Source organism: Aricia agestis, chromosome Z, assembly GCF_905147365.1.
Source record: "Aricia agestis chromosome Z, ilAriAges1.1, whole genome shotgun sequence".
In the NCBI taxonomy this organism is placed as follows: domain Eukaryota; kingdom Metazoa; phylum Arthropoda; class Insecta; order Lepidoptera; family Lycaenidae; genus Aricia; species Aricia agestis.
In genome coordinates this window covers 2,846,746-2,870,411 of record NC_056428.1, presented here as the reverse complement: position 1 = coordinate 2,870,411, position 23,666 = coordinate 2,846,746, and the positions used below count along the sequence as shown (strand labels likewise).

Genomic DNA, 23,666 nt, shown 5'->3' with positions numbered 1-23,666 from the left:
GGAAGAAATACACTCTTGAAAATGAAATGAAATGAAAAATATTTATTTCTCAGTAGGTTAACAAAGTTAACACTTGTAGAACGTCGTGTCTACATGAGGCCTACCACCGGTTCGGGAACTTGTTGATGGTTTCCAGGTCATATTGGTCTGGAAATACTGCTGGTGACAGTTCATTCCAGAGTTTACAGCGTGTGTTAGATTCTATGTTTCATGTTATGTGAGACATGTTCAATACTCGAGGACGTGATATTAGGCTATTATCTTAGTTGAAAAAAAAAATTATACAAAAATGATATCAATTTATCACTGAGTAAATGTAGCTTAAAGTTAAAGAATTATTTACCCAATGTATGGACACCTCACACCGCGCGCGGAAGGGGTCGAGAAGTAATTGATTTTTTCATGATTCATTTATTTAAAGGGAAATTTGGTCATAAATTAAGTACCTAATTTTATTACATAATTATAATGAGAATCGAGTACCGAGTACTCGATTCTCATTATATGGGCCTCATATGGAATATTGTTCTCATCTCTGGGCAGGGGCGCCAAAATACCAACTGCTCCCTCTGGATCGCATCCAACGAAGGGACGCTCGAATTGTTGACTGCCATAGTGTTTCAAACAGCTTGGACCCCTTGGAATTACGCCGAGATGTAGCTTCACTCTGCATCCTCTATCGGTTGTATCACGGGGAGTGCTCTGAGGAATTGTTCGGAATCATACCACCTGCAACTTTTCGCTATCGTCCCACGCGAAAAACATACCTACCATCCACATCACCTTGATGAGTGGCAGTCTTCCACAGTGCGTTTTTCGCGTAACTTTCTGCCGCGCACTGTAAAACTCTGGAACGAACTGTTACCAGCAGTATTTCTGGACCTATACGACCTGCAAACCTTCAAGAAAAGAGCGTATTCCCTCTTAAAAGGCCGGCAACGCACCTGCAGCTCTTCTGATGTTGCGAGTGTCCATGGGCGACGGTAGTTGCTTACCATCAGGTGACCCGTTTGCTCGTTTGCCCCCTTATTTAATATATATTTTTTTTATGAAATAAGGGGACAAACGAGCAAACGGGTCACCTGATGGAAAGCAACTTCCGTCGCCCATGGACACTCGCAGCATCACAAGAGCTGCAGGTGCGTTGCCGGCCTTTTAAGAGGGAATAGGGTAATAGGGGAGGGTAGGGATGGGAAGGGAAGGGAATCGGGCCTCCGGTAAACTCACTCACTCGGCGAAACACAGCGCAAGCGCTGTTTCACGCCGGTTTTCTGTGAGAACGTGGTATTTCTCCGGTCGAGCCGGCCCATTTGTGCCGAAGCATGGCTCTCCCACGTGTATATATATATATATATATATATATATACAGGGTGTAACAAAAATTAGTGATAATACTTTAGGGTGTGTACGTGTTCCTTGTAGAGAGTTCACTGTGAAAGTGGCAGCGCTGAAAGACCAAAAAAAACTTCACTTTTGTATGGGGAAACTCGTGACGCTCGGGCCCTTGCCCATACAAAAGTGAAAAAAAAATTTCGTCTTTCAGAGCTGCTACTTTCACAGTGAAGTCTCCACAAGGAACACGTACACACCCTAAAGTATTATCACTTATTTTTGTTACACACTGTATATATATATATATAGAATTCAAGCCACTTGAATTATGTGAGGATAGGAAACTAAAGACATGGGTAGTTATGTTTATTTTGTAACTGTGCCTATTTGTTGCAGTTTTATAATACAATTTTGGAACAATTTATAAACACATGGTATAGTAAAATTACGCTGCAGCCATTTTTTGTGGATGAGTTAAGACATCAGCTCCGATATGCTTCTGCATCTCTTGTGAGAAGAGCATTGAAGGTTTGTAACAAACAAATACATTATTTTTTTTAAAATGTGCTAGTTATATGCTAATGGATAATTTCCTCAATGAATTTTTGCTCTTAGCTTTTAATTTAAAATTCTAATAATTCTTATTATATCATTACTATTGAAGAAATCATATAATTGCAATAATTTTTAGCCAATTCATGTCATCACGCTTTTTGTCGTACCTAACCAAAAGCCTATGAATGTTTTTGTAGGTATGACAAAAGCTTATTAAATTTACAGCAAATTCCTTTAAGCAATAATAATTTTTAACTCACCAACTTGTGTGACAGATAAACTACGCGCGTTTGATTATCGATAGACTGGTGCCGTGTGCGTTGCGGCACGTCACACTTAGTGCGGAGTGCGTGCGACCGGTGCACGTCGCAGCGAGCAATAGAGACGCGGAACTCCGGTATTTGCGGTGTCTGACGGAAACTGTGTTGCCGTATCTGTTGAGGAACAGTGAAGTTCATAATCCGTAAGTTTTTGTAATGTCTACTACTCTAATAAGTTCAGTAATAATACAAAATATAATATACAGGGTTATTGGTGTTTCAACTTATACTCTAATTTATTGTATAGGCTATAGGGTATATGAATCCTATCATTAGATGACCATGTTTGTGAACTTAGCATCAAATTCGATTATACCGTATACAACAACAAAAGAAAAATGGTCCACAAATGGCGGAGTTCTCCGCAAATAAGCGGATGAATTAACCCTCAATTCACTAGGTGAAATTTACTGACGTAAATACCTTCTATGAGTCCCTGGGACTCACATATTTTAAATGTATGTTTTTATGGAATAGTTCTCCGCAAATAAGCGGATGAATTAACCCTCAATTCACTAGGTGAAATTTACTGACGTAAATACCTTCTATGAGTCCCTGGGACTCACATATTTTAAATGTATGTTTTTATGAAATAAAACAAATTTCATCAACATTTTGTTCAGTAATCTTCTAAAGTACTTAGTCAATTATAAGAATAAATAACAAACTTCTGCGATCCTCTTGAAAATTAAAGAAAAGGCACTTAACAGTCTTTTAAAACCATGATATTTTTAAGGTTTCTCTAAACTAGCAAATATTCTAAAAATTAAAAAGAACTTAACGTTTTTAAACCAATAAAGGCACACAAAATAAAATAAAATAAACTTTAATGTATGCTTCTATACAAAGAAAAAAAACGTGCAGTGGGTTGCTACCACTATCTAAAAGATACGTCGGCATATCTTTTTTGAGCAAGTAAAACATATCGGCTTCAGACATTTTGTGCACAGATGAGCAGTTTTTGATCTCTTTTTGCAGTGGCATAAATAGTAATACTTTCCCTTCTAGCTAACTTGTTTCAGGGTGGCTCACATCTTCAGGAATCTCATTTTTTCGTCCAAATCTTCTTGAAGCCAGGCTTCCAGAATGGAATCTGCTTCGTCTTCTCTTAGATTGATAGTCATGTTTTTTAGAGCCATTTTACAATTGTACAACATAAAAATAAAGCATACATAATTTATAATAACGGCGAAAAATCAACATTTCAAAACTTTAATGTATAAAAATAATCATAACGTAATTCACTAGTATGAGTCCCTGGGACTCACTCGGCGTCATAACTCACCAAATATGGTACGTACGCACTCATCCTCTCGGCACCATGTCGCCCGCGTCACTACATGAAGGACGAAGGTACTGAGACGTGGGGGGAACTAGCTGCTAAGACTTTTGAATTATGGCCGTTTAAAATTTTGATGTGAGTCCCTGGGACTCAGGAAGTGAATTAAGGGTTAAGATCCTTTTTTTGGAAGTTGGTTAAGAAAAGAATAGTGATGCGTCAGCAGACAAATTACTCACAGTTCTAATAATATTTTAACCCAATTAAAATATTAAACAACCTTAATTAATTTTTGTTATAAAGACTCTAATATGAATGTATTCTGTTTCAGGATATTCAAAGTGTTAGTACGCGAGATATTCTCTGGCTGGGTGCTGCTACCGCTGACAGACATTTTGGCAGACCCGTACATACTCAACACCCTCACTATACTCGCTACTAGCGATGAGAAAATGGCGCCTCTGCCTGCCACACCTAACTACGAGGTATAAAACTTGCCTAATTACAATATCAAATATCGCACGAAAACCATTTTCTGTTTATCCATAGTAGGGTTGCTGAGGATTCCTCATTATGTGGAAGTTCCGCAATATTTTGGATTCCTCAACCGTTACCGCATCCTGATAAATAAAAATAAAAAAATCCTCTTCCGCTATCGCTTCCTCAAAATTTAAGAGGAATTTATGAGGAATTTCACTGCGCATGCGCGTCGCGTATCCAATCATGGCAACGCACACGCCAGAGCGCGAGAATTGTATCATTCACTATCTTTTTAGGGTTGCGTACCCAAAGGGTAAAAACGGGACCCTATTACTGAGACTTCGATGTCTGTCCGTCTGTCTGTCTGTCGCCAGGCTGTATCTCAATAACGGCTATAGCTAGCCTTCTGAAAATTTCACAGATTGTGTATTTTTGTTGCCGCTATAACAACAAATACTAAAAACAAAATTAAATTAATATTTAATATTAATATTCCCATACAACAAACTTGATTTTTTTGGCCTTTTTTGCTCGTAATCAATAATGGCAACAGGTAGGTACGCACTTAAATTTTCACAAAGTCCTTAATTGTATTTGCACTTTAATGATTAATAATAATATTAAAATAAAAAATTACCATACAAAAAACACAATTTTTGACCTATTTTTTCTATTTCGTAACCCTGCGTGCGTGAGTGCGCGTTCCGATTATTTTTGTGTGCGTGGGTTGTGTATGTTATTGAGCTCCTCCTTAACTGCTGGACCGATTTTGATGATTCTTTATTGTGTGTGTTTTGAGAATGGTTTAGATTCATAGTTTGGTCCACTGGAAAATGCTCTTTTAATTCTTTTTTTGTGTAATGTATGTGTCGCAGGCACATTGTATAATTAGCCGTATTACATTACGGCTAGCCGTTTTAAAAAACGGCGCTGTTTTGTAATGCGGCGTGTCGACGTTTAGCCGGATTGTAATCGCGATACGTTCTTCAATAAGGCGGCCCACGTTTAGCCGCATCGTAGTCCTATGTAAGTTGTAGGGTGACCATGATTGCAAAATAAAACAATGCTGCATTGAGTGGCCTTCATTAAATTTTGGTAAGCACTCAGAGAATAAGCAAAAAATTCTGGATTTATCTTTTGTTTTATGACGGTCGCCGGCTGCTGCCGCAGCACGCTCGCTTCGCTCGCTCGGCTCCCTCTGCGTTGTGGTCTAAGTTCTAACCTAACCTAACCTACTTTTGAACTTTCTGGATTGTGTTTGTTTTGGCGGGGAGCTGCGCCCCTTTCGGGGGGGGGGCTTCGGTATCTTTATTAATTAATAATACTGAAATGTTTTCTCTGCTGACCGAATGTATAATCTTGGCGACCAAGTAATTATTCTGCCGAGTGACTGTTTATTTTGCATATACATAATAAAACTCGCTGCCAGTTATGTGTTTAAATTGCTGACCATTGTCATGATTGTTTACAGAACACGAATTGCAGCCTGATTTTAATTATTGGTAACAAAATCTTTGTATGCTGACAAAATGATTTATTTGCTGTTATTTCTTGCAAACCAATTTTTTAAATGGCATACACAAAATTTAATTACTTCTCATAATATATTAATCTGTGACACGAGCAGCGCCACGAGTGTTAAGAAACGAATTACGAAACTAAAACTGTCAAAAAGGCGACTAGTCTCTAACCAATTACATAAGAAACACTTCATACGGCGGCTCTCGACATAGGCGAACGCGTTGGCCAACGCGTCTGCAGACGCGTTGGCCCAATGTGTAGAACAGGCGTTCGCGCGTTGGCCAACGTCTAAATACCTACGGCCAACGCGCGAACGCCCGTTCTACACATTGGGCCAACGCGTCTGCAGACGCGTTGGCCCAATGTGTAGAACGGGCGTTCGCGCGTTGGCCGTAGGTATTTAGACGTTGGCCGACGCGTCTGCGAGCTTGCCGCGCGGGTCGGAAATGTCGGCAAAAGATCAAAGGACATTTGTCGCAAGCTTCGCGCTCCATCCACACATAGGCCGCGCGATCAGTTCGCCCGGAGTGGCGATGAAGAGTGCACGTTTCCTTCTTGTGGCCAATTTAACATCTAACTTGACGAAATGGCGAACAATATGAGTATCGAGAAAACATTTAAATTTATTGGGCCCTATGGGTCTATACAGACGGACCGCATTTCAACTGCAATCCAACCGCAAATTGCAGTTGAAGTGCAGTTTGAATGCAGTTGACACGACTGCAATAGAACTGCAAACCGAACGCGCAGTCGGATTGCAGTTGACTGCAGTCGTGTGAACTTCATACCGACTGCATACAAACTGCACTATCCCACCCACCCGCACGCTCCGCTCTCCCGCGCTTGGAATCAGTAGCAGTGCAGTTTGGATGCAGTCGGTATGCGGTTCACACGACTGCACGCCAACTGCAACTGAACTGCAATTCGACTGTGCATTTGGTTTGCAGTTCTATTGCAGTCATGTCAACTGCATTCAAACTGCACTTGAACTGCAATTTGCGGTGGGATTGCAGTTGAAATGCGGTCCGTCTGTATAGACCCTATCAGAGTAAAAACTGCCTGTGGAACCAAAAATCATATCAAAAGTTGCAAAAAAAAATAAGGTTATTGGACATTCTATTTTCCTCACGATGTTTTTAGGGTTCCGTAGCCAACGGGTAAAAACGGGACCCTATTACTAAGACTTCAACGTCTGTCTGCATTTCTGTCTGTCCGTCTGTCTGTCCTGTCTCCAGGCTGTATCTCAAGAACCGCTATACTTAGCTAGATTTCTGAAATTTTCACAGATTATGTACCTATATTTGTTGTCGCTATAACAACAAAATATACTAAAAACAAAATAAATTAAATATTTAATAAATAATAAATATATATTATTTATTATTAATCATGATAATTATAATAAGTAATAAGTAATAATTTTTATATAAGTATAATAAATAATAAGTAATAAAAAAAATATATTTTAATATTATAAAATATGTAAAAGTGAGTTTATTTCTTTGTTTGTTACGTTTTCTCGCCTTTTACTTATTTATTTCGAGAATACCCTTTAAAAACTTTTTCTTGTCCACATTTACAAAGTAATTATAAGCTGTGAATAAATATACAGCTGCAGCTGTTAGCGACTCAACATCAATTTTGAATCCGTCCGCACATTGGCGCGATCCAAAGCATACTGAACGACCTTCCTATGTGTGGATTACTCACAAACGCCGTTGCAAGCGCACTGCCAACGCGTCTGCAGACGCGTTGGCCAACGCGTTCGCCTATGTCGAGAGCCGCCATAAGTCGAGAGCCGCCATTATGTCATTGTCTGTAGCCTTATTACATTATGGCTAGCCGTATTGAATAAGTAATAACGTATAGCGCCGAATGCATTCCGGCGGTTTGTTATTCAGCCGCATTCAATCCGGCTAAACGTCGACACGCCGCATTACAAAACCGCGCCGTTTTTTAAAACGGCTAGGCGTAATGTAATACGGCTAAATATACAATCCGCCTGCGACATATGTACTATCAGAGAAGTTGATTCCTATGCAAATCGGGGACCTAAGTAGTTTGGTTGCGTTACGTCAAACCTAGCTGACAGATTAACATTGAATTGACATATTCGACCAAATAACGTTGGTCTGTCAATTGCATAGGAATCAACTTCCTCGATGGTACTTACTCAACCTAGTTGTGTACAGACTGCACGAAGGCTTTTGGTTTGGGTCCGCTAGTATTTATAATTTCCTATCATCCCATTCCTCATCCGCTTCTTCATCCGCATCCTCTAAATTTGCGCGCGACAATTCCTCTTCCTCCTCTTCCTCATAATCACATCCTCAACAACCCTAATCCATAGCTTAAAATCTAAATGCATTTGTGTATTAACTGACTTTTTTTTTTGTTGAGTTATGAATGCAGACTTGTTCTAAAATATGATCTAAATAACATGACTGCATTCATAACTCAATACATTATTTTTCGTGGGATGATACGCAAGCTTAACAGCGTCCAAATAACCTAAACTGCTTCCATACGAAAAGCCTTTAGAATTCTTACAAACTTTCATAAATTATTTTGTCATACTTTGCTTTGATTAATTTTGTTCCAAATATAAATGAATCTGATATTTGCGGGCTGGCTACAAAGTAACTTAAAATGTCACATATGAACCTTACAGTGAAGAAAATTTTAGTGTGTCAACGATATCAAAATTACATTAATTAAGTAAGTACATAGATGTTTTCATTTAAGATCAAAATGAATGGAAACATAATGCCTTCGAAATATAGTATGTACTACTTTAAGTGAGGCTGTGGTCTGGCACAAAGCTATAATTAAAATATATGTCCCTCGGAATTGCAGGTGGAGTTTTTAGAGAACTTTATCCGTCAGACCGACTCGGTATACAGTCAGAGGCCCAGGCTGCTCCGGATTGACCTGGAACTGCTCATCTCCAGCCAAGACTACTTCTACACTTTCATGCAGCATCTCAAGACAACAAATAATATATATTTGCTGCAATTCTATAAAGATATCAGTAAGTAATTTCCTCTAAACTATGGCCTAATTGCTAAAAAGGAAAGTCGTTATGGAAATATCTAAGTACCTACAAATAATAATAATAATATCTATGGACGCTTCACACCACGTCAGTCTGGCCCCGTGCTAAGTACCTAAAGGACTTGTGTTACAGGTACCAGACAACGGAAATATATTTAATACTTTTATACTATTCATATATTTAAGATTTTTATTATATCATACACATATTTATACATCCAGACTCGGGAACATTGAAAACTTTTTGTTCCGTCGGCGGGATTCGAACCCGCGACCCCCGGCTTGAGCTACCAACGCGCTCACCACTGAGCCACAGAGGTCGTCGAAATGTTTAAGTTAATAAAGAAGTGTGTGTTTATTTTTTTAAATAGTCTATTTTACTTTTGTACGGATATACACAAGCAAGTTTTTTTTTAAATAAACTACAAACAAAACAAAAAATTAAAACACAAACTAAATAGTTTATCTTTTAAGGCCAGATTTAAATATGACCAAAAGTAGTATTGCCCGATTTGTCTTTGTTTTGCGATACCTCAAAACAGAGCTGTTTCCAATGGAGCTATGATAATGGTTCTAATCTATACAATAAAAAATATCTTTCCAGAATCATTCCAAAGCCAAATCCTTAACCCAGATCTCAGTGAGTCGGAGCAAAAGAGTTTGCATGCCGAAGCAAAGCGTTTGTACAAACATTACTTATCCACTGATGTGCCCCGAGTCAACCTACCACCGAGTTTGCTGCAGGAACTACAGGAGTTGTTGGATGGAGGTCCCGAGTGTGTTAAGAGGTAAATAACTTGTTACTATATTAGTGTCAACCATAATAAATGAAAATAAAATAAGTCTTTATTCATTGCAGACACTTACATTTTGTTTCTTTTACATAATATATTTAACTTTATACATTAGTTATTTATTATTATCTAGATCTGATTGCCTTAGTGCAAAGGCCTCCCCTAAACTCTGTAGTGTACAGTGCTCCCAAAGTGATAATGCGCATAGAAATTTTCGTAATTTTTCGGCAACGATCGTATTTCTCGAGCGTCGGAAGACGTCGACGTAGAGCCTGACGTTGCTTGGACGTTATCATGGTAACGCCGCGATGGCTTCCCGGTGAGTTATAGCACTTATTGACGGACCGGCGACAGCGGACAACTACCGGCTATATGATATTAACTTCTATTTCCTTTGAACAAGGTGCAAAATGCAAGTGCATTGCTTGGGGCTCTTACGTTTAATAGATTCGGTTGTTTTCGTGATTACGACAATTAGCGAAGATTTGTATGAGCATTATTAATTTGGGAGTACTGTAAGTGCCATGCCACACGATGCGGTGCGGCGGCCCTGTCCGGTGGCGCCTGACTGGTGCCGCTCCGGTGTCCTACATATAAAAACGGATGGTATGACACACGGCGCCTTCAGGTGCGCTCCGGCGCCGCACCGCACGCGCACTGGAATCGAGATGAGGCTGTCCGTCGCTGCTACAGTACCGCAACACGTTGTGGTGCCGCACTCACCGTGTGGCCGGTAGTCCGGTGAGACGGACACCGGTGCGGTGCCGCGCCGCGTCGTGTGGCATGGCCATAATCCATACTTGCTAACTAATATTATAAATGCTTAAGTGTGTCTGTGACCTCAGCACGGTTATTATACAGTGTGTAACAAAAATAAGTGATAATACTTTAGGGTGTGTACGTGTTCCTTGTAAAGAGTTCACTGTGAAAGTAGAAGCGCTGAAAGACGATTTTTTTTTTTCACTTTTGTATGGACAAGGGCCCGAGTGTCACGAGTTTCCCCATACAAAAGTGAAAAAAAATGTTGGTCTTTCAGCGCTGCTACTTTCACAGTGAACTCTCTACAAGGAACACGTACACACCCTAAAGTATTATCACTTATTTTTGTTACACCCTGTATATGACTGAACTGATTTAGATGAAATTTGGTATGGAGATACGGTAAAAGACGGGATAGTTTGATCCCGAAAATATTTACGATTCTTGGGCGACATAGATAATTTTTTCCTTTTTCCAACCCACATTTTACCAAATCGAGTGGTTGAAGTATGAGAAGGTGTAAGTCATAAGCTTGTCTTTGAAATATTTTAATGTTTATTTCCAGATTGCAGACCAGTAGAGCATTGTATCAGGCCGCTAGGCAGTCACATTCCGCGTTAGAAAAGTTTATGCTGCCTAAATTTTTGCATAGTGAGGAGGTAAGATAATCATTTTTACACTGACATAATTTACAAAAGCGTAAATTTTAAGATAAAGTACGGTCGCCGGATAGAGAAAAGTTGAAAAAGGTCAAACACTACTTGCCTCTTTCACCCGCATTTTGTTTTCACAAGGCGACAAAAGATCGACAGCATTATTTCAAAGTTAATGATTATAATGACTTACAATTTTTTTTTCTTTTCCAGTTCTATAAACTTTTTATTGGACCAAGGATTCCTACAGGATATCAAAAACAAATGACAAAGAGGTATCTACGCACAATATACTTTTTAATTACCATACAATGAAGTACAAAAAAATTACAATAATAAATGAGCAAATTAAATAATAAAAACGAAATTTAATTTAATTGAGATAATATTGTACCATCGAAGAAATTGATTCCTAGGCAGTTGACAGACCTAGTATGTCATGTGGTCCGCTTATGTCAATTCAGTGTTAGCTGTGAATTGTGATCGGTCGGATGGGTTTGACTTAACATGACCAAATTACTTAGGTCCGCTATCGGCCTAGGAATCAATTTCTCCTATAGTACATCAGATCTTTGGCTGGGGTGAGAGGAAAATAGTTACTTGAAACTTTTTATTGATAATATTAAATGTAATACTTCTAAATCATTGTTTTTAACGTGTTTTGCCTATATTATATATATTTTCATTTTATTTAAGTAGGTACAGTTTATGTAAGTATACAAATTATTTGAGCATATCTATTTTATCTAATTATTATGCATTTACTTATAAAGATTGTTTGTATACTATTTTATTATAATTAGTTTGCACGCCAGTGTGCATCTGTCGAGCGGACGACAACAAGGCTCCACAGAATACCAGGGATCGCGGTGTAGGTACTATACCGCGATCACCACCTGAGTGGGGTCCTTTTCGGCAGCATTCGCATTACACTACATTGTGTTTTGTACCCAGATAGATATTAAAAATGTGTATTATAATGTCCGTCTGATTGTTTTTTTTCTTTGTTTTTTGTTTTGCTATGTTCTGTTTTGTAATGTGGTGTAATGTGTTTACATGTTGAATAAATGTTTATTATTATTATTATTATTACATTGCCTGTGACATGAATTTATTTTGCTGCAAACATTTTTCAATTTTCACACAGACCACACGACAAAAACATATCCAAAGTGTCAAGCCGTGTTCGAAGCACACGGAAAGACCTGGACGGCCAAGTTTTGGAGACGGACGAGCCAGATATAGATGTGGATATACTGAAGTATCTAGACTCGTTGGCTTCCGATGATGTGGGGGGACAGGATCTGAGTTCCTTCAAGGTCGTGCTGACCAATGTGGAGTGTAGGATGGTATGTTTTTTTTACTTACTAAGATTTTTATCCGACTGCCAGGAGGGTTATGTGTTTTTAAAAGCTTTTATTTAACTTGCTCTGTATGTATGTAAGTATGTATGTTCGGGTGAAATCTTGGAACACAATTTTGAAGTAGATATATTTAACCGATCGAGCTGAAATTTTGCAGGCACGTTTAGTTTGGATGATACAATACATGATATTGTATGTGACATCACTCTAAATCCAATATGGCCGACCATCCAAGATGGCGAAATAGTTATTTTCTATGCAGTACTACAATATGGATATTAAATGAAAGGGCTTTTTGAGAGTAACTCGAAAACGAATTTAACGTCCTACTACATCCAATATGGCGTATCATTCAAGGTAGGGGGGTATAGTTATTTTTAATGCACTTCTGCAATATGGGTATCAAATGAAAGGGTTCATTGAGAGTAACTCGGAAACGAATGTAATGTCATTCTATATCCAATATGGCGGCTCATAATTTTGAAAGCACTTCTGCAATATGGGTATCAAACAAAAAGGCTTATTGAGAGTAAATTAAAAAGTCACGTCGTGTCGTGTCGTGTCGTGTCGTGTCGTGTCGTGTCGTGTCGCGCCGCGCCGCGCCGTGCCGTGCCGTGCCCTATCGTGACGTGACGTGACGCGTTGCGTCGCGTCGATTTGTGTCGTGTCGTGTCTTGTTATGTCAAGTCATAACCAGTCGGGCATTAGAAAATGCCTGGTTGAATCCGGTTATTTTTGTTAAGTGATGTTTAATTTTTTAGTCGTAAAATTAAGATTTCTTAAAAGACTTAAATTAATTTAATCAGATTTTAACAAATTCTTGAAACAAAACAAACTACAATCAAGCAGACTTAAGAAATCTAGTCAGAGATTTAACTAAAAAACAAAAAATAAATTATAAGAAAAAAACTTTTTGAAAAGAAGCTTTTATTTAAATACTTACTTTAAAAAGAAGAAAATAAATTTCCCCTTAAAAATTCTAATTATTAAGTTATAACCTCAAGATATTATACAATTTGCATTATAATAAAAGCTTGTCGCGAGACTTAACAATCTGTCAATATTCAGTTTTCTCAGTTAAATTGGCACTTACTAGTTTATTATTAACAAATCACGCCGCACGCGACAAGCTTTTATTATCATGCAAATTGTATAATATATTGAGGTTATAACTTAATATTTAGAATTTTTAAGGGGAAATTTATTTTCTTCTTTTTAAAGTAAGTATTTAAATAAAAGCTTTTTTTCAAAAAGTTTTTTGCTTATAATTTTTGTTTATGGTCTTCATAATTGAAGTATGATTTTTAATGTCTTTTTATTTATTATGTCTACATACTGTTATATGAGTCATTACAATAAGACACCACCAGATTTTGCCCCCTACTTAGTTGCATTTATTGTCTCGGAAACCGTACATTTTTCGCGGTAAAGACTATCTTTCCTCGGGGCTCAAAGAAATTTCATCACAAAGGTATGGAGATACCATACCCTGATGTACTTAGCTTGTAACTTCCTTGCGCAATAAATCGTAGCAATGCGTTTGCCGTTGATTTAATGTATTTAATAAGTATATTATTTCAGCTTTAAGTTAAATACTGCATCGAAACCACATCGAAACTGTATTATTATAAGATATTTAGCTGGGTACTAAGCAGGGCCGGATTTATATTTTTATGAGTAATGGCCACTTTAATTTTGCCGCTCTATGTACGAACTCTGTCATCCTATGACTCTGCCGCCCACCCTAGGACGCTATAGGACGCTGTCGCCCATGGCCTATACTGCCTATACATGAATCCCATAATAAAGACTTGAAGAGCTGGTACTAAGGGTTTCTATTAAATATTATTCAGCAAGCGCCTCCCCGCCGCGGCACCGTCCGAGTGTTCACTCTGGGCGTCCACCGCGTCTGCCCCCACCCCCAGCTGTGGGCGTGTGAGCGCTCCGAGCATGACTTCCACCTGCTGCGGAGCAAGCTGCTGGAGTTCCACGGAGATGGGCTGATGGCCGACCTGCCGCTGCCGTCCAGGAGGTAGGTCCAGCCCCCTAAGAGCCAGCAACGCACACATGACGGACGGTAGCCCCCGAGACGAAGCGGGAGGGTATTGACGTTAAGACTGCTTCGTAATGACACTGCGATGACGCAGCGCCCGTGTGGCCGGCTATGCGCCAAACGGCAGCGCTGCGACGACGCACCGTGTGGACAGGCTTTTAGGACACTTTTTGGTAAAAGTTTAGAATAAAACCCCACGATTTTGGGGGTGAGGGAGGGAGACGAGCGGTAAACCCCCCCCCGTACCACACCCACCTTCAGGAATCCCACTGTGATGACAGGAGAAAGCCGCTTTTCCTGTCATGATGACAACATGCTCCTAGCCTGGCGCGTCTTGCCCGCATGACAGTAAAAACGTTTATGACATGAGTCATGACTCATGACTCATGACACATATTTTATGTAGTTTTCACACATTTCATATAGACATTTGCAAGTAAGTAGTTAGTAGTAACCATGAAAACCTAGATTCTAGAATATTTTAGCGCGTGGATGACATCGCATTGTTAATATCCAAAGTGGTTTCTTAAATGATATTTTACAATATGGCGGCGTTAGTTCTGATTTTGCCTAAATATCCTTCTTGGTGTTATCATATAATTCTGATTATTCAATAATTTCAGAGACAACAGTCCACTAGAAACGCTGAGATACAAATACGAAGACTTCATACAGCGGCTACTCAAGATAAGTCTACTTCAAACTAGCGAGCTGGTCTACTCATTTCTGACGGTGGACGGGGATTTTTCGCTGGCTGTCCAGGCGACCACTCTAGCTACGGGGCCGGATCTAGGCAATATTTACCAGTCAGTAGCCCACAAATTGAGGAAGGAAAAGGGTCAACATTTGGAGAGTTTCCTAAGGAATTTACTAGTATCATCCGATAAGGAGAGATATCAAGCATTGTGAGTTTCTTTTTGTATTAACTGTGTAGTGCTATTTAAAAAAAAGATGACGTTGTGGGGATATGCGTGGTGGCCGCAAAGGAAGATCTTCCGACCGAGCGAGGTGTTATGCTTGGTCAGGCCGGAGCCCACGTGATACATCTCAGCTGTCTTATATATACCGACGCGCACAGAAAACTTCGATAGCGCGATGCAGGAATGTTAGGCGAATTGTGGGTACCGCCACAACGTTGTTTTTTTTTTTTGGCTTCATTGTCTTCTTTTTTATTCACAATCATTGACGCTTTTGCCAATTTTTTTTTTAGAAAGCAGGGCACCGTGCGTGATGTAGAAGAAGCGCAAGAGGTGAACGAAGATGAGTTCATACACCAGAGCAAAAGAGAGAAACACGCGAGAAATATACATAATACAATATATCAGAACAATTTCGATATCGACCCAGTGGTTATGGACATAGACAGGGATTATCAAACCACTGTGGTTGGGTTTACACAGTGTGTTATGTTTATGTGTAAGTCCTTTGACTTTATTCTTTGATGATAGCTTTTGTTATCTTTTGAAGAAGATATATTATATAAGATTGGCACTGCCTTGATCCCATAAAAAGTAATAAGCTGATTTGTAGTAAAAATGTGTCTTGTAGTTTGTGGCCCTGGATATATAAATCGACCTAGGGGCGACAGCGTCTTAGGATTCCGTAAATGAGGCGGCGGAAATAAAGTGCCCTACACTTACAAAACATTTGAAATCAGCACTGCTAGTTTGGACCATAGTAATTTTGTATTGAACATCGCTGTTTAATTAAAAGTTATATTTTGTTTCAGTGGTTAAATTAGCGAAAGCGCCCGCTTTTATAACGGGAGTCATTGGAACGTTGCTGAGTATAACAAGACTTCTAGTGGACGAGGTTTTCAACATGTTACTTAACAATACACTACGAGACTTACTTAACGAGAGGCGGCTAGCACACCTCATACGTCTAGGGCATAGTAAGTTCATATTCTTGTGTAAACAAGTTTATATTCAACGATCACATTTTTCCTCTGGCAAAATATTCTTCTTTCTTTGCAAAAAAAGGAGCAGAATTATTTAAAAATATTACATAAGCGAAACTAAAGATCAAAGCTACATAATAACTAAGTAATTTAGTCGCATAAGAAATGATTTGTTAATAAGTGTGACTTTTTACGATTTGCCTTATTTTATATTTTATATCGAGATAAGACAAAACATGCAATTTAGCTATACGAAGCTTATCGAATACTTAATCGAGCCCTCACTATTTTTGTCTCCCAGGCCTACTATTCGGCAAGAAGTCCACACCACGTTCAGACGCGGAGTCACAGCGGCAACGCGCATTACAGCACCTGACCGCGCTACCGGCCGCTACGCGCGTGTTCGGCCTGCAAGCTGCTGTTGTCACCACACACGAACATCTACAGAACCCGACGCTTAATAAACAGGTAAATCTAGACTGTTTAGAAACCCCTTTATTTATATTATTATTTATTACCATACTTAACCGCTAAAAATAGCGGACATTCATTACAATTTACACATGGGCGTAGCCACACTGGGGCAAGCTGGGGCGCTTGCCCCACCCTGGCTCTGATCTATAAGGTGCCTAACTAAACAAAAAAATTGTTTTCAACTAACTACAATCATAATATCCGTACAGCTCGACAAGGCTTTAAATGAACGTGGCGAATAAAGGAACTAACGCTGCCATCATACAAAAACGTCATTTTTTACAGTACTCCTATACCAGCAGCGCTCCCGCCGCTTTGGTAGGTTGACTGCTGCCCCACCCTGAGCCTAAGCCTCGCTACGCCCATGAATTTACAGCTGCCAAAAATTTAAGTCGAGTCCGGAGAACGTTAATAAACAGAGCATAAGCATCATTAAAAACTACTGGACCGCTTTTGGTTAGGCCGCAGTTTCAGAGCTAACTAGTACTATAATCAAAATGACGAACCCAGGCGCAGAATTGAAAAAAAAGAAGAAAATAATTTCTCCTTAAAATTTTTAACTATTAAGTTATAATCCTTAATATATACAATTTGAATGATAATAAAAGCTTGTCGCGCGATTTGTAAATAAACTAAGTAAGTAGTACAATTTAACTGAGTAAATTAATATTATATTTTTATTTTAATAAATATTTATCAAGTACTGATAGCGACTTGACTATTACTTTTCAATTTACTCCCAATGAGCCCTTTAATTTGATACCCATATTACAGAAGTGCTTTAAAATAAGTATTCCCCTATCTTGGCTAAGCTGCCATATTGGATGTAGCATGACATTATGACATTCGTTTTCGAGTTACTTTCAATGAGCCCTTTCATTTGATATCCATATTGCTGAAGTGCATAAAAAATAACTATTCCCCAATCTTGGACGAGCCGCCATGTTGGATGTAGAATGAAATTACATTCGTTTTCGAGTTACTCTCAAAAAACCCTTTCATTTAATATCCATATTGTAGCACTGCCATAGGAAATAATTATTTCGCCATTTTGGATGGTCGGCCATATTGGATTTAGAGTGATGTCACATACCATATCGTGCATGGTCATCCAAACTAAAAGTGCATACAAAATTTCAGCACAATCGGTTAAATATATCTACTTCAAAATTGAGTTCCAAAATTCCAACGTAACATACATACAGAGCAAGTTAAATAAAAGCTTTTAAAAATACGTTTATTTTTATTTTTAACAAGGATCAATGTATCAAAATTTGGCAGGAAGGTTTAATTGCACCCTGTATAAGTGTCTGGACTTTAGTAATTTACTAGCGATCCGCCCCGGCGTCGCACGGGTATAAAATATATAGCCACTGAAAAAATGACTAAAATCGATAGTCTATGATCCTTCACGTGGTCTACTTCTTATCTGTGCCAAATAACATAAAAATTGCTCCAGCAGTTCGCGAGATAAGCCCTTTCAAATAATTTCCCCCGTTTTTTCCTCATTCTCCTATTATTTTTTAGCGTGATAAAAATATAGCCTATAGTAGTGGTCACCAATTAGTTTCGCTCGGGGTCCGTTTTGAGACATGAAAATACATTCGTGGTCCACACATTTTATTTAATTTTTTTTAAAGGAAATTACAAAAGATAACAATAAGAAAAGTAACCATTTTTGTAGTTAATTATCTCTCTGAAGTTTGGAGTGAAATATTGGTGCAAGCTATAGATATTGACATTAAATCCTGAAGATGTTGAAATCCTAAGATGAACGAAGATCATCTTCGAACATGCTTGGTCCGCACACAATGGGTCGGCGGTCCGCCATTTGGTGACCGCTGGCCTATAGCCTTCCTCAATGCGACCTATGCGTAGAACAGAGTTCTATGTGATTATAGGATAAAAATGATTTTATTGTATAAATGAAATAGGAAATCAAAGCTCTACAGACTCTCATTTTCAGAATTTTTATATCTTCCTTATTTTCCGAGATACAGAATCGTAAAACGTCCTATTTGAAGTAAGCTCCGTCTTAAAATGCACCAAGCGCACATTGGACGAGGAGAGGGGAGCGCTCGTGGCGCACCATCGCCACTTCGAGCGTTGTTGTGCGGAGACAACGTTGTTGTTGCGTCTAATCTATATTGATATCAGACGTTGTTTTATGGAGGGTTAGAAAAATACGTTTCTAAGTGTAAAAAGTGAGATTTGTTTAATATTTGTTATAATATTTAAGGTGTGTCGGGGGACCGCCAACAGTGTCTTTTGCATTTTGTATCGCCATGTCAATGATTATCTCGATTCGGTTCGCTGTGAACTGACCCTTAAACTATAATGTTATGTGAAATCAAACATATCTACATATTTAGCGGTCCCCCGACACACCTTGACAACAATTATGTACTAAAATATCACTTTACACTTAGGAATTATTTAAAGTTAAAGTCAGTAAAATATATTATTTCATTACTTTTTAAAGTTGTTTGGCTGGGGTTTTTTTTTAATTTCTTAATTTAATTTTATTTCATACTTTTTAAACTTGTGTTGGTTATAGTGCAGAATAATTCTGTTCTGTTGATAGAACAGGATCATAATATTATATCCCAATAAATACCATCTAGGAATGTCCTTTTGGATGAGGCCGTCAATATGAGTCCAAACATGAAACCTCCACTTTGGGTTCATATGGAGCTCGGCTCCTATAGAATCCAGGTGATGCTGCAGCAGCAGCATGCAAAAATTTATTGGTTATCTACATCTTACTAGTTGTCGCAATAAAAATGAGCCCAAACACGAAACCATTGCTCTTAGTTGGTGAGGAGCTGGGTATCCTATTGATTACCAGGTGATGCTGCAGCACCAGGTCAACTTTCCATTAATGTGTAAATATTCATAAATGCGTGACATTTATGAACTAGAATGCAATAAAGCCCACCAAACGACTGCAAGTTGCTAATCGGCCCTTCACGAACCAGATGAACCGCGATTTTTCAGCACGGAGCAGGCTGATGATGATGAACTATAGCTAAGAACACTCTTACTTAAGTCAGCTTTCAAACAAAAAAAAACTAGATCAAAATCGGTCCACCTGTTTGGATGCTACGATGCCACAGACAGACAGACAGACAGACAGACAGACAGACAGACAGACAGACACGTCAAACTTATAACATCCCTCTTTTTTGTCGGGGGTTAAAAATAAAATGAGCCCAAACACGAAACCATTGCTCTTAGTTGGTAAGGAGCTGGGTATCCTATTGATTACCAGGTGATGCTGCAGCACCAGGTCAACTTCCCATTAATGTGTAAATATTCATAAATGCATGACATTTATGAACTAGTATGCAATAGAGCCCACCAAACGACTGCAAGTTGCTAATCGACCCTTCACGAACCAGATGAACCGCGATTTTTCAGCACGGAGCAGGCTGATGATGATGAACTATAGCTAAGAACACTCTCAATTAAGTCAGCTTTCAAACAAAAGAAACTAGATCAAAATCGGTCCACCCGTTTGGATGCTACGATGCCACAGACAGACAGACAGACCGACAGACAGACACGTCAAACTTATAACACCCCTCTTTTTTGTCGGGGGTTAAAAATGCGCCTTTCATGGACTGCTTTCAGAAGCAACACATCCATTCTGGCTAAGCTGAACATAAAAACAAGGCTCTGTACCACATGCCTCAAATAAATGTATCTTAGAATACCTACTATGGACATGTGTCCATTTTGGATATGTAGCCAAAAAGGAAGGAGGCAATATTAAAATAGGCACTGGCAAGTTTCGGGCGAAGAACTGAGGGGCCACGTCCAATTCGTTAGTCCGATCAAATGTAGGTACACCACTATTATTGAGTCAATCGTCTACGACGCTCTTCGAATAGACGAAGACAGGAAAAGCTTAACATCATTAGCAGGAACTAGGAAGGTTATGAAAGGGGAGGTCACGACCCTCTGACTTGAGGAATACGACTTAGATAGGAATAGGAACACTTAGGTTACTTATTACTAGTGTTCCTGACGTGGGAGAGCCATGCTTCGGCACGAATGGGCCGGCTCGACCGGAGAGATACCACGTCCTCACAGAAAACCGGCGTGAAACAGCGCTTCCGCTGTGTTTCGCCGTGTAAGTGAGTTTACCGGAGGCCCAATCCCCTACCATTTTCCTTTCCCTACCCTCCCCTATTTCCTTCCGTACCCTCCCCTATTCCCTTCCCTACCCTCCCCTATTACCCCTTAGAAGGCCGGCAACGCACCTGCAGCTCTTCTGATGCTGCGAGTGTCCATGGGCGACGGAAGTTGCTTTCCATCAGGTGACCCGTTTGCTCGTTTGCCCCCTTATTTCATAAAAAAAAAAAACTAGTTCCTAAGTTTCCTGGACGAAAGAAGAGATATTGAAATATACTTACATTATTGTAAATGCAAAGGTGTGTTTATCTATCTGTTTATTCGCCTGTTACCTCCTCACGCCCAAACCGATTAACGGATTTTTCTGATATTTAAAATGGGGATACTTTAAATCAAGGGAAAGGACATGGGATACTTTTCATGTCAATGTTCAGTTCTCGGGCGATAAACGGGTAAGGCCAAGTTAGCCTTGAATAAGCTTAGTATTCTTAACAGAGCGAGACAGTATTTCAGTCCGATGCAACGCCTAAAACTCTACAAGGTGAAGATTCGGCCTCACGTGGAATACTGTTCTCATCTTTGGGCAGGGGCCAAAGATGAGGACAAAATACCAACTATTCCCTCTGGATAATAACCAACGAAGGGCTGCTTGGATTGTAGACAGCCATTGTGTTTCAAACATACTAGAGTCTAGACCCCTCGGAATTACGCTGAGATGTGTCTACGCTCTGCATCTTCTATCTGCTGAATCACGGGGAGTATAATTGTTCGCTATTACACCTCCTGCAACATTTCATCATTCCACGGGAATATATACCATTCTCATGACCTTGATGAGTCTTTCACAGTAAAACTGAAACAATCTGCCGCCATCTGTAATTTTCCGTACCTATACGACCTACAAACCTTCAAGAAGAGAGCCTCTTAAAAGGCCGGCCACGCACCTGCAGCTCCCCTGATGATGCAAGTGTCCATGAGCGACGGTGGTTGCTTTCCACGCGTTTGCTCGTTCGCCCCCTTTTTAAAAAAAACCAAGGAGCAGTCGAAATATACAGTTGACACTAACAAAATATCTGTAAGATTTGTTTTTTTTTTAAGAAAAAAAAAACTTTTTTGTGTAAGTATATGAAGTAATAAGGAAAATTACATAGGACATAAAAATGACAGATAACTCCAACAAAAAACGAGTGATATGAATATAAAACGTAATTTCATTCAGAAGTTTCCATAAAACAATGTCTGGTGTTCAATACGTACCCTCGTCTTTCCGCTATAAAATGTCTTAAGTTGACATCGGACCCGCTATCATGGTAAATATAATGAATTATTAAAAATAATATATACCACGTAAATAAAGAGGAATTTCTTAATAACATAACAAAAAAATCAAAAATATAAGTCTTACAGTTTTAAAGCTATTCAAGTTTTTCAACTTGCAAATCTTCTGATTGCTCTACAGAAAAGTAGTGATTTTGCAGATCGGACTTTGTTCTACGCATAGGTCGAATGGGCTATCTAACACTGAAAGAATTTTTCAAATCGGATCAATAGTTCCTGAGATTAACGCGTTCAAGTTAGCCATTTCAAATAATTTTCCCCGTTTTTTCCACATTTTCCTCTCTTTCTTCGCTCCTATAGTCTTACCGTGATAAAATATATCCTATAGCCATTCCTCGATAAATGGGCTATCTAACACTGAAAGAATCATCAAAATCCGGTGGGGTGGTTCAAAGATTAAAGGGAACAAAGGGACATGAGGGAAAAAAAGCGACTTTCTTTTATAATATGTATATGTCGCAACCGACTGGTTTAAATAGCCACAAGAAGAAAAACAACCACAAACACCAACAAACACCTGCTAGTTGACGCCATATTGTAAATAAAATGCACCTAGCGCCGCAGCGGTGCGCGCTAAACTACTTCAATTAGACGGCGGCTTTTGAATCAGCTGTAGTGTTGAACGTTTTGAGCGACTAAAATATTCAATATAAAAGCTATATGTGTAATTGAATGGCGTTGTTCAGTCAAAGGGCTAGCTGTTTGATTGAACGGCTATTTAAACCAGTCGGCTGCGACATTTAGATATAGATAAAACTCGTCGAAGTGTTTAGTATCTCTGTAGTTAGTCTTTAGTAAGTGGTTATAGAAAACGCAGATAATAAAGTCGCCTGCCTGAGCCTACCACTATACTTTAACTATTTGTATTAAATGCGGCTTTATTGTTGCCTTAATTAATATAAAATACAAAATGATATGGAGGTGATAAAATTATTATTTTTTCAGTTGGTGTACAATTTGCTGGACCTTTGCGTTTTGGAGTTATTCCCCGAACTAGCGAACAATGCGAGTAGAGGCCGAAGATGATTTCCTCTGAAGAGATTAACTTAGTTATAACATAGGTGTTATTTATTTAGCAACTATTTTTGTAAATCACGAGTGATATCAGGTATTAGCATTCTTATTTATTTTACACATTTCAAAAGATTCATTTGTAATAAAATGTAAATAATATTAATTAAAATATTTTTATATTAGTTTAACTGAGAATAGCAACTTTATTATCTCGAAATAAGACATCAAAATAAATTATTTTTTGTAATAACATTGTTTTATTTGTGATCACTTCACCAAAACTTCGTCGGTAGCTATTGTATATGGTACTCAACCATACTATAATCTATATGTCGCAGCCGTTCAATCAAACACCTAGCCCTTTGACTGAACAACGCCATTCAATCACACGGCTATACGTCGTTTACCCGACTTGTTGATTACAACGTTCAACACTACAGGCTACAGCCAGACGACGCTTAGCCAACTGGTTTGTTTTTGTTTTGGCGGGGGGCTGCGCCCCCCGATGCCCCCTTTTATTTGACGGCGGTCGCCGGCTGCTGCCGCAGCACGCTCGCTACGCTCGCTCGGCTCCCTCTGAGTTGTGGTCTAAGTTCTAACCTAACCTAACCAACTTTTGGACTTTCTGGATTGTGTTTG

General features: G+C 39.0%; 1 protein-coding gene across 1 annotated transcript in view; it reads left to right on the top strand.

Annotated features, from left to right (window-relative positions):
• LOC121739381 overlaps positions 1–23,267 on the top strand; it is a 58,747-nt gene extending 35,480 nt beyond the window's left edge. The window contains exons 23-36 of the mRNA XM_042131821.1: positions 1,729–1,860; positions 2,163–2,350; positions 3,818–3,971; positions 8,344–8,518; positions 9,146–9,329; positions 10,660–10,753; positions 10,961–11,022; positions 11,895–12,096; positions 13,965–14,143; positions 14,788–15,069; positions 15,375–15,580; positions 15,894–16,058; positions 16,366–16,532; positions 22,959–23,267. Coding sequence (XP_041987755.1) covers positions 1,729–1,860; positions 2,163–2,350; positions 3,818–3,971; positions 8,344–8,518; positions 9,146–9,329; positions 10,660–10,753; positions 10,961–11,022; positions 11,895–12,096; positions 13,965–14,143; positions 14,788–15,069; positions 15,375–15,580; positions 15,894–16,058; positions 16,366–16,532; positions 22,959–23,039 — 2,271 coding nt within the window. The 3' untranslated portion in view covers positions 23,040–23,267. The remainder of the gene's footprint in view (positions 1–1,728; positions 1,861–2,162; positions 2,351–3,817; positions 3,972–8,343; positions 8,519–9,145; positions 9,330–10,659; positions 10,754–10,960; positions 11,023–11,894; positions 12,097–13,964; positions 14,144–14,787; positions 15,070–15,374; positions 15,581–15,893; positions 16,059–16,365; positions 16,533–22,958) is intronic.
• Positions 23,268–23,666: the final 399 nt, after the last annotated feature.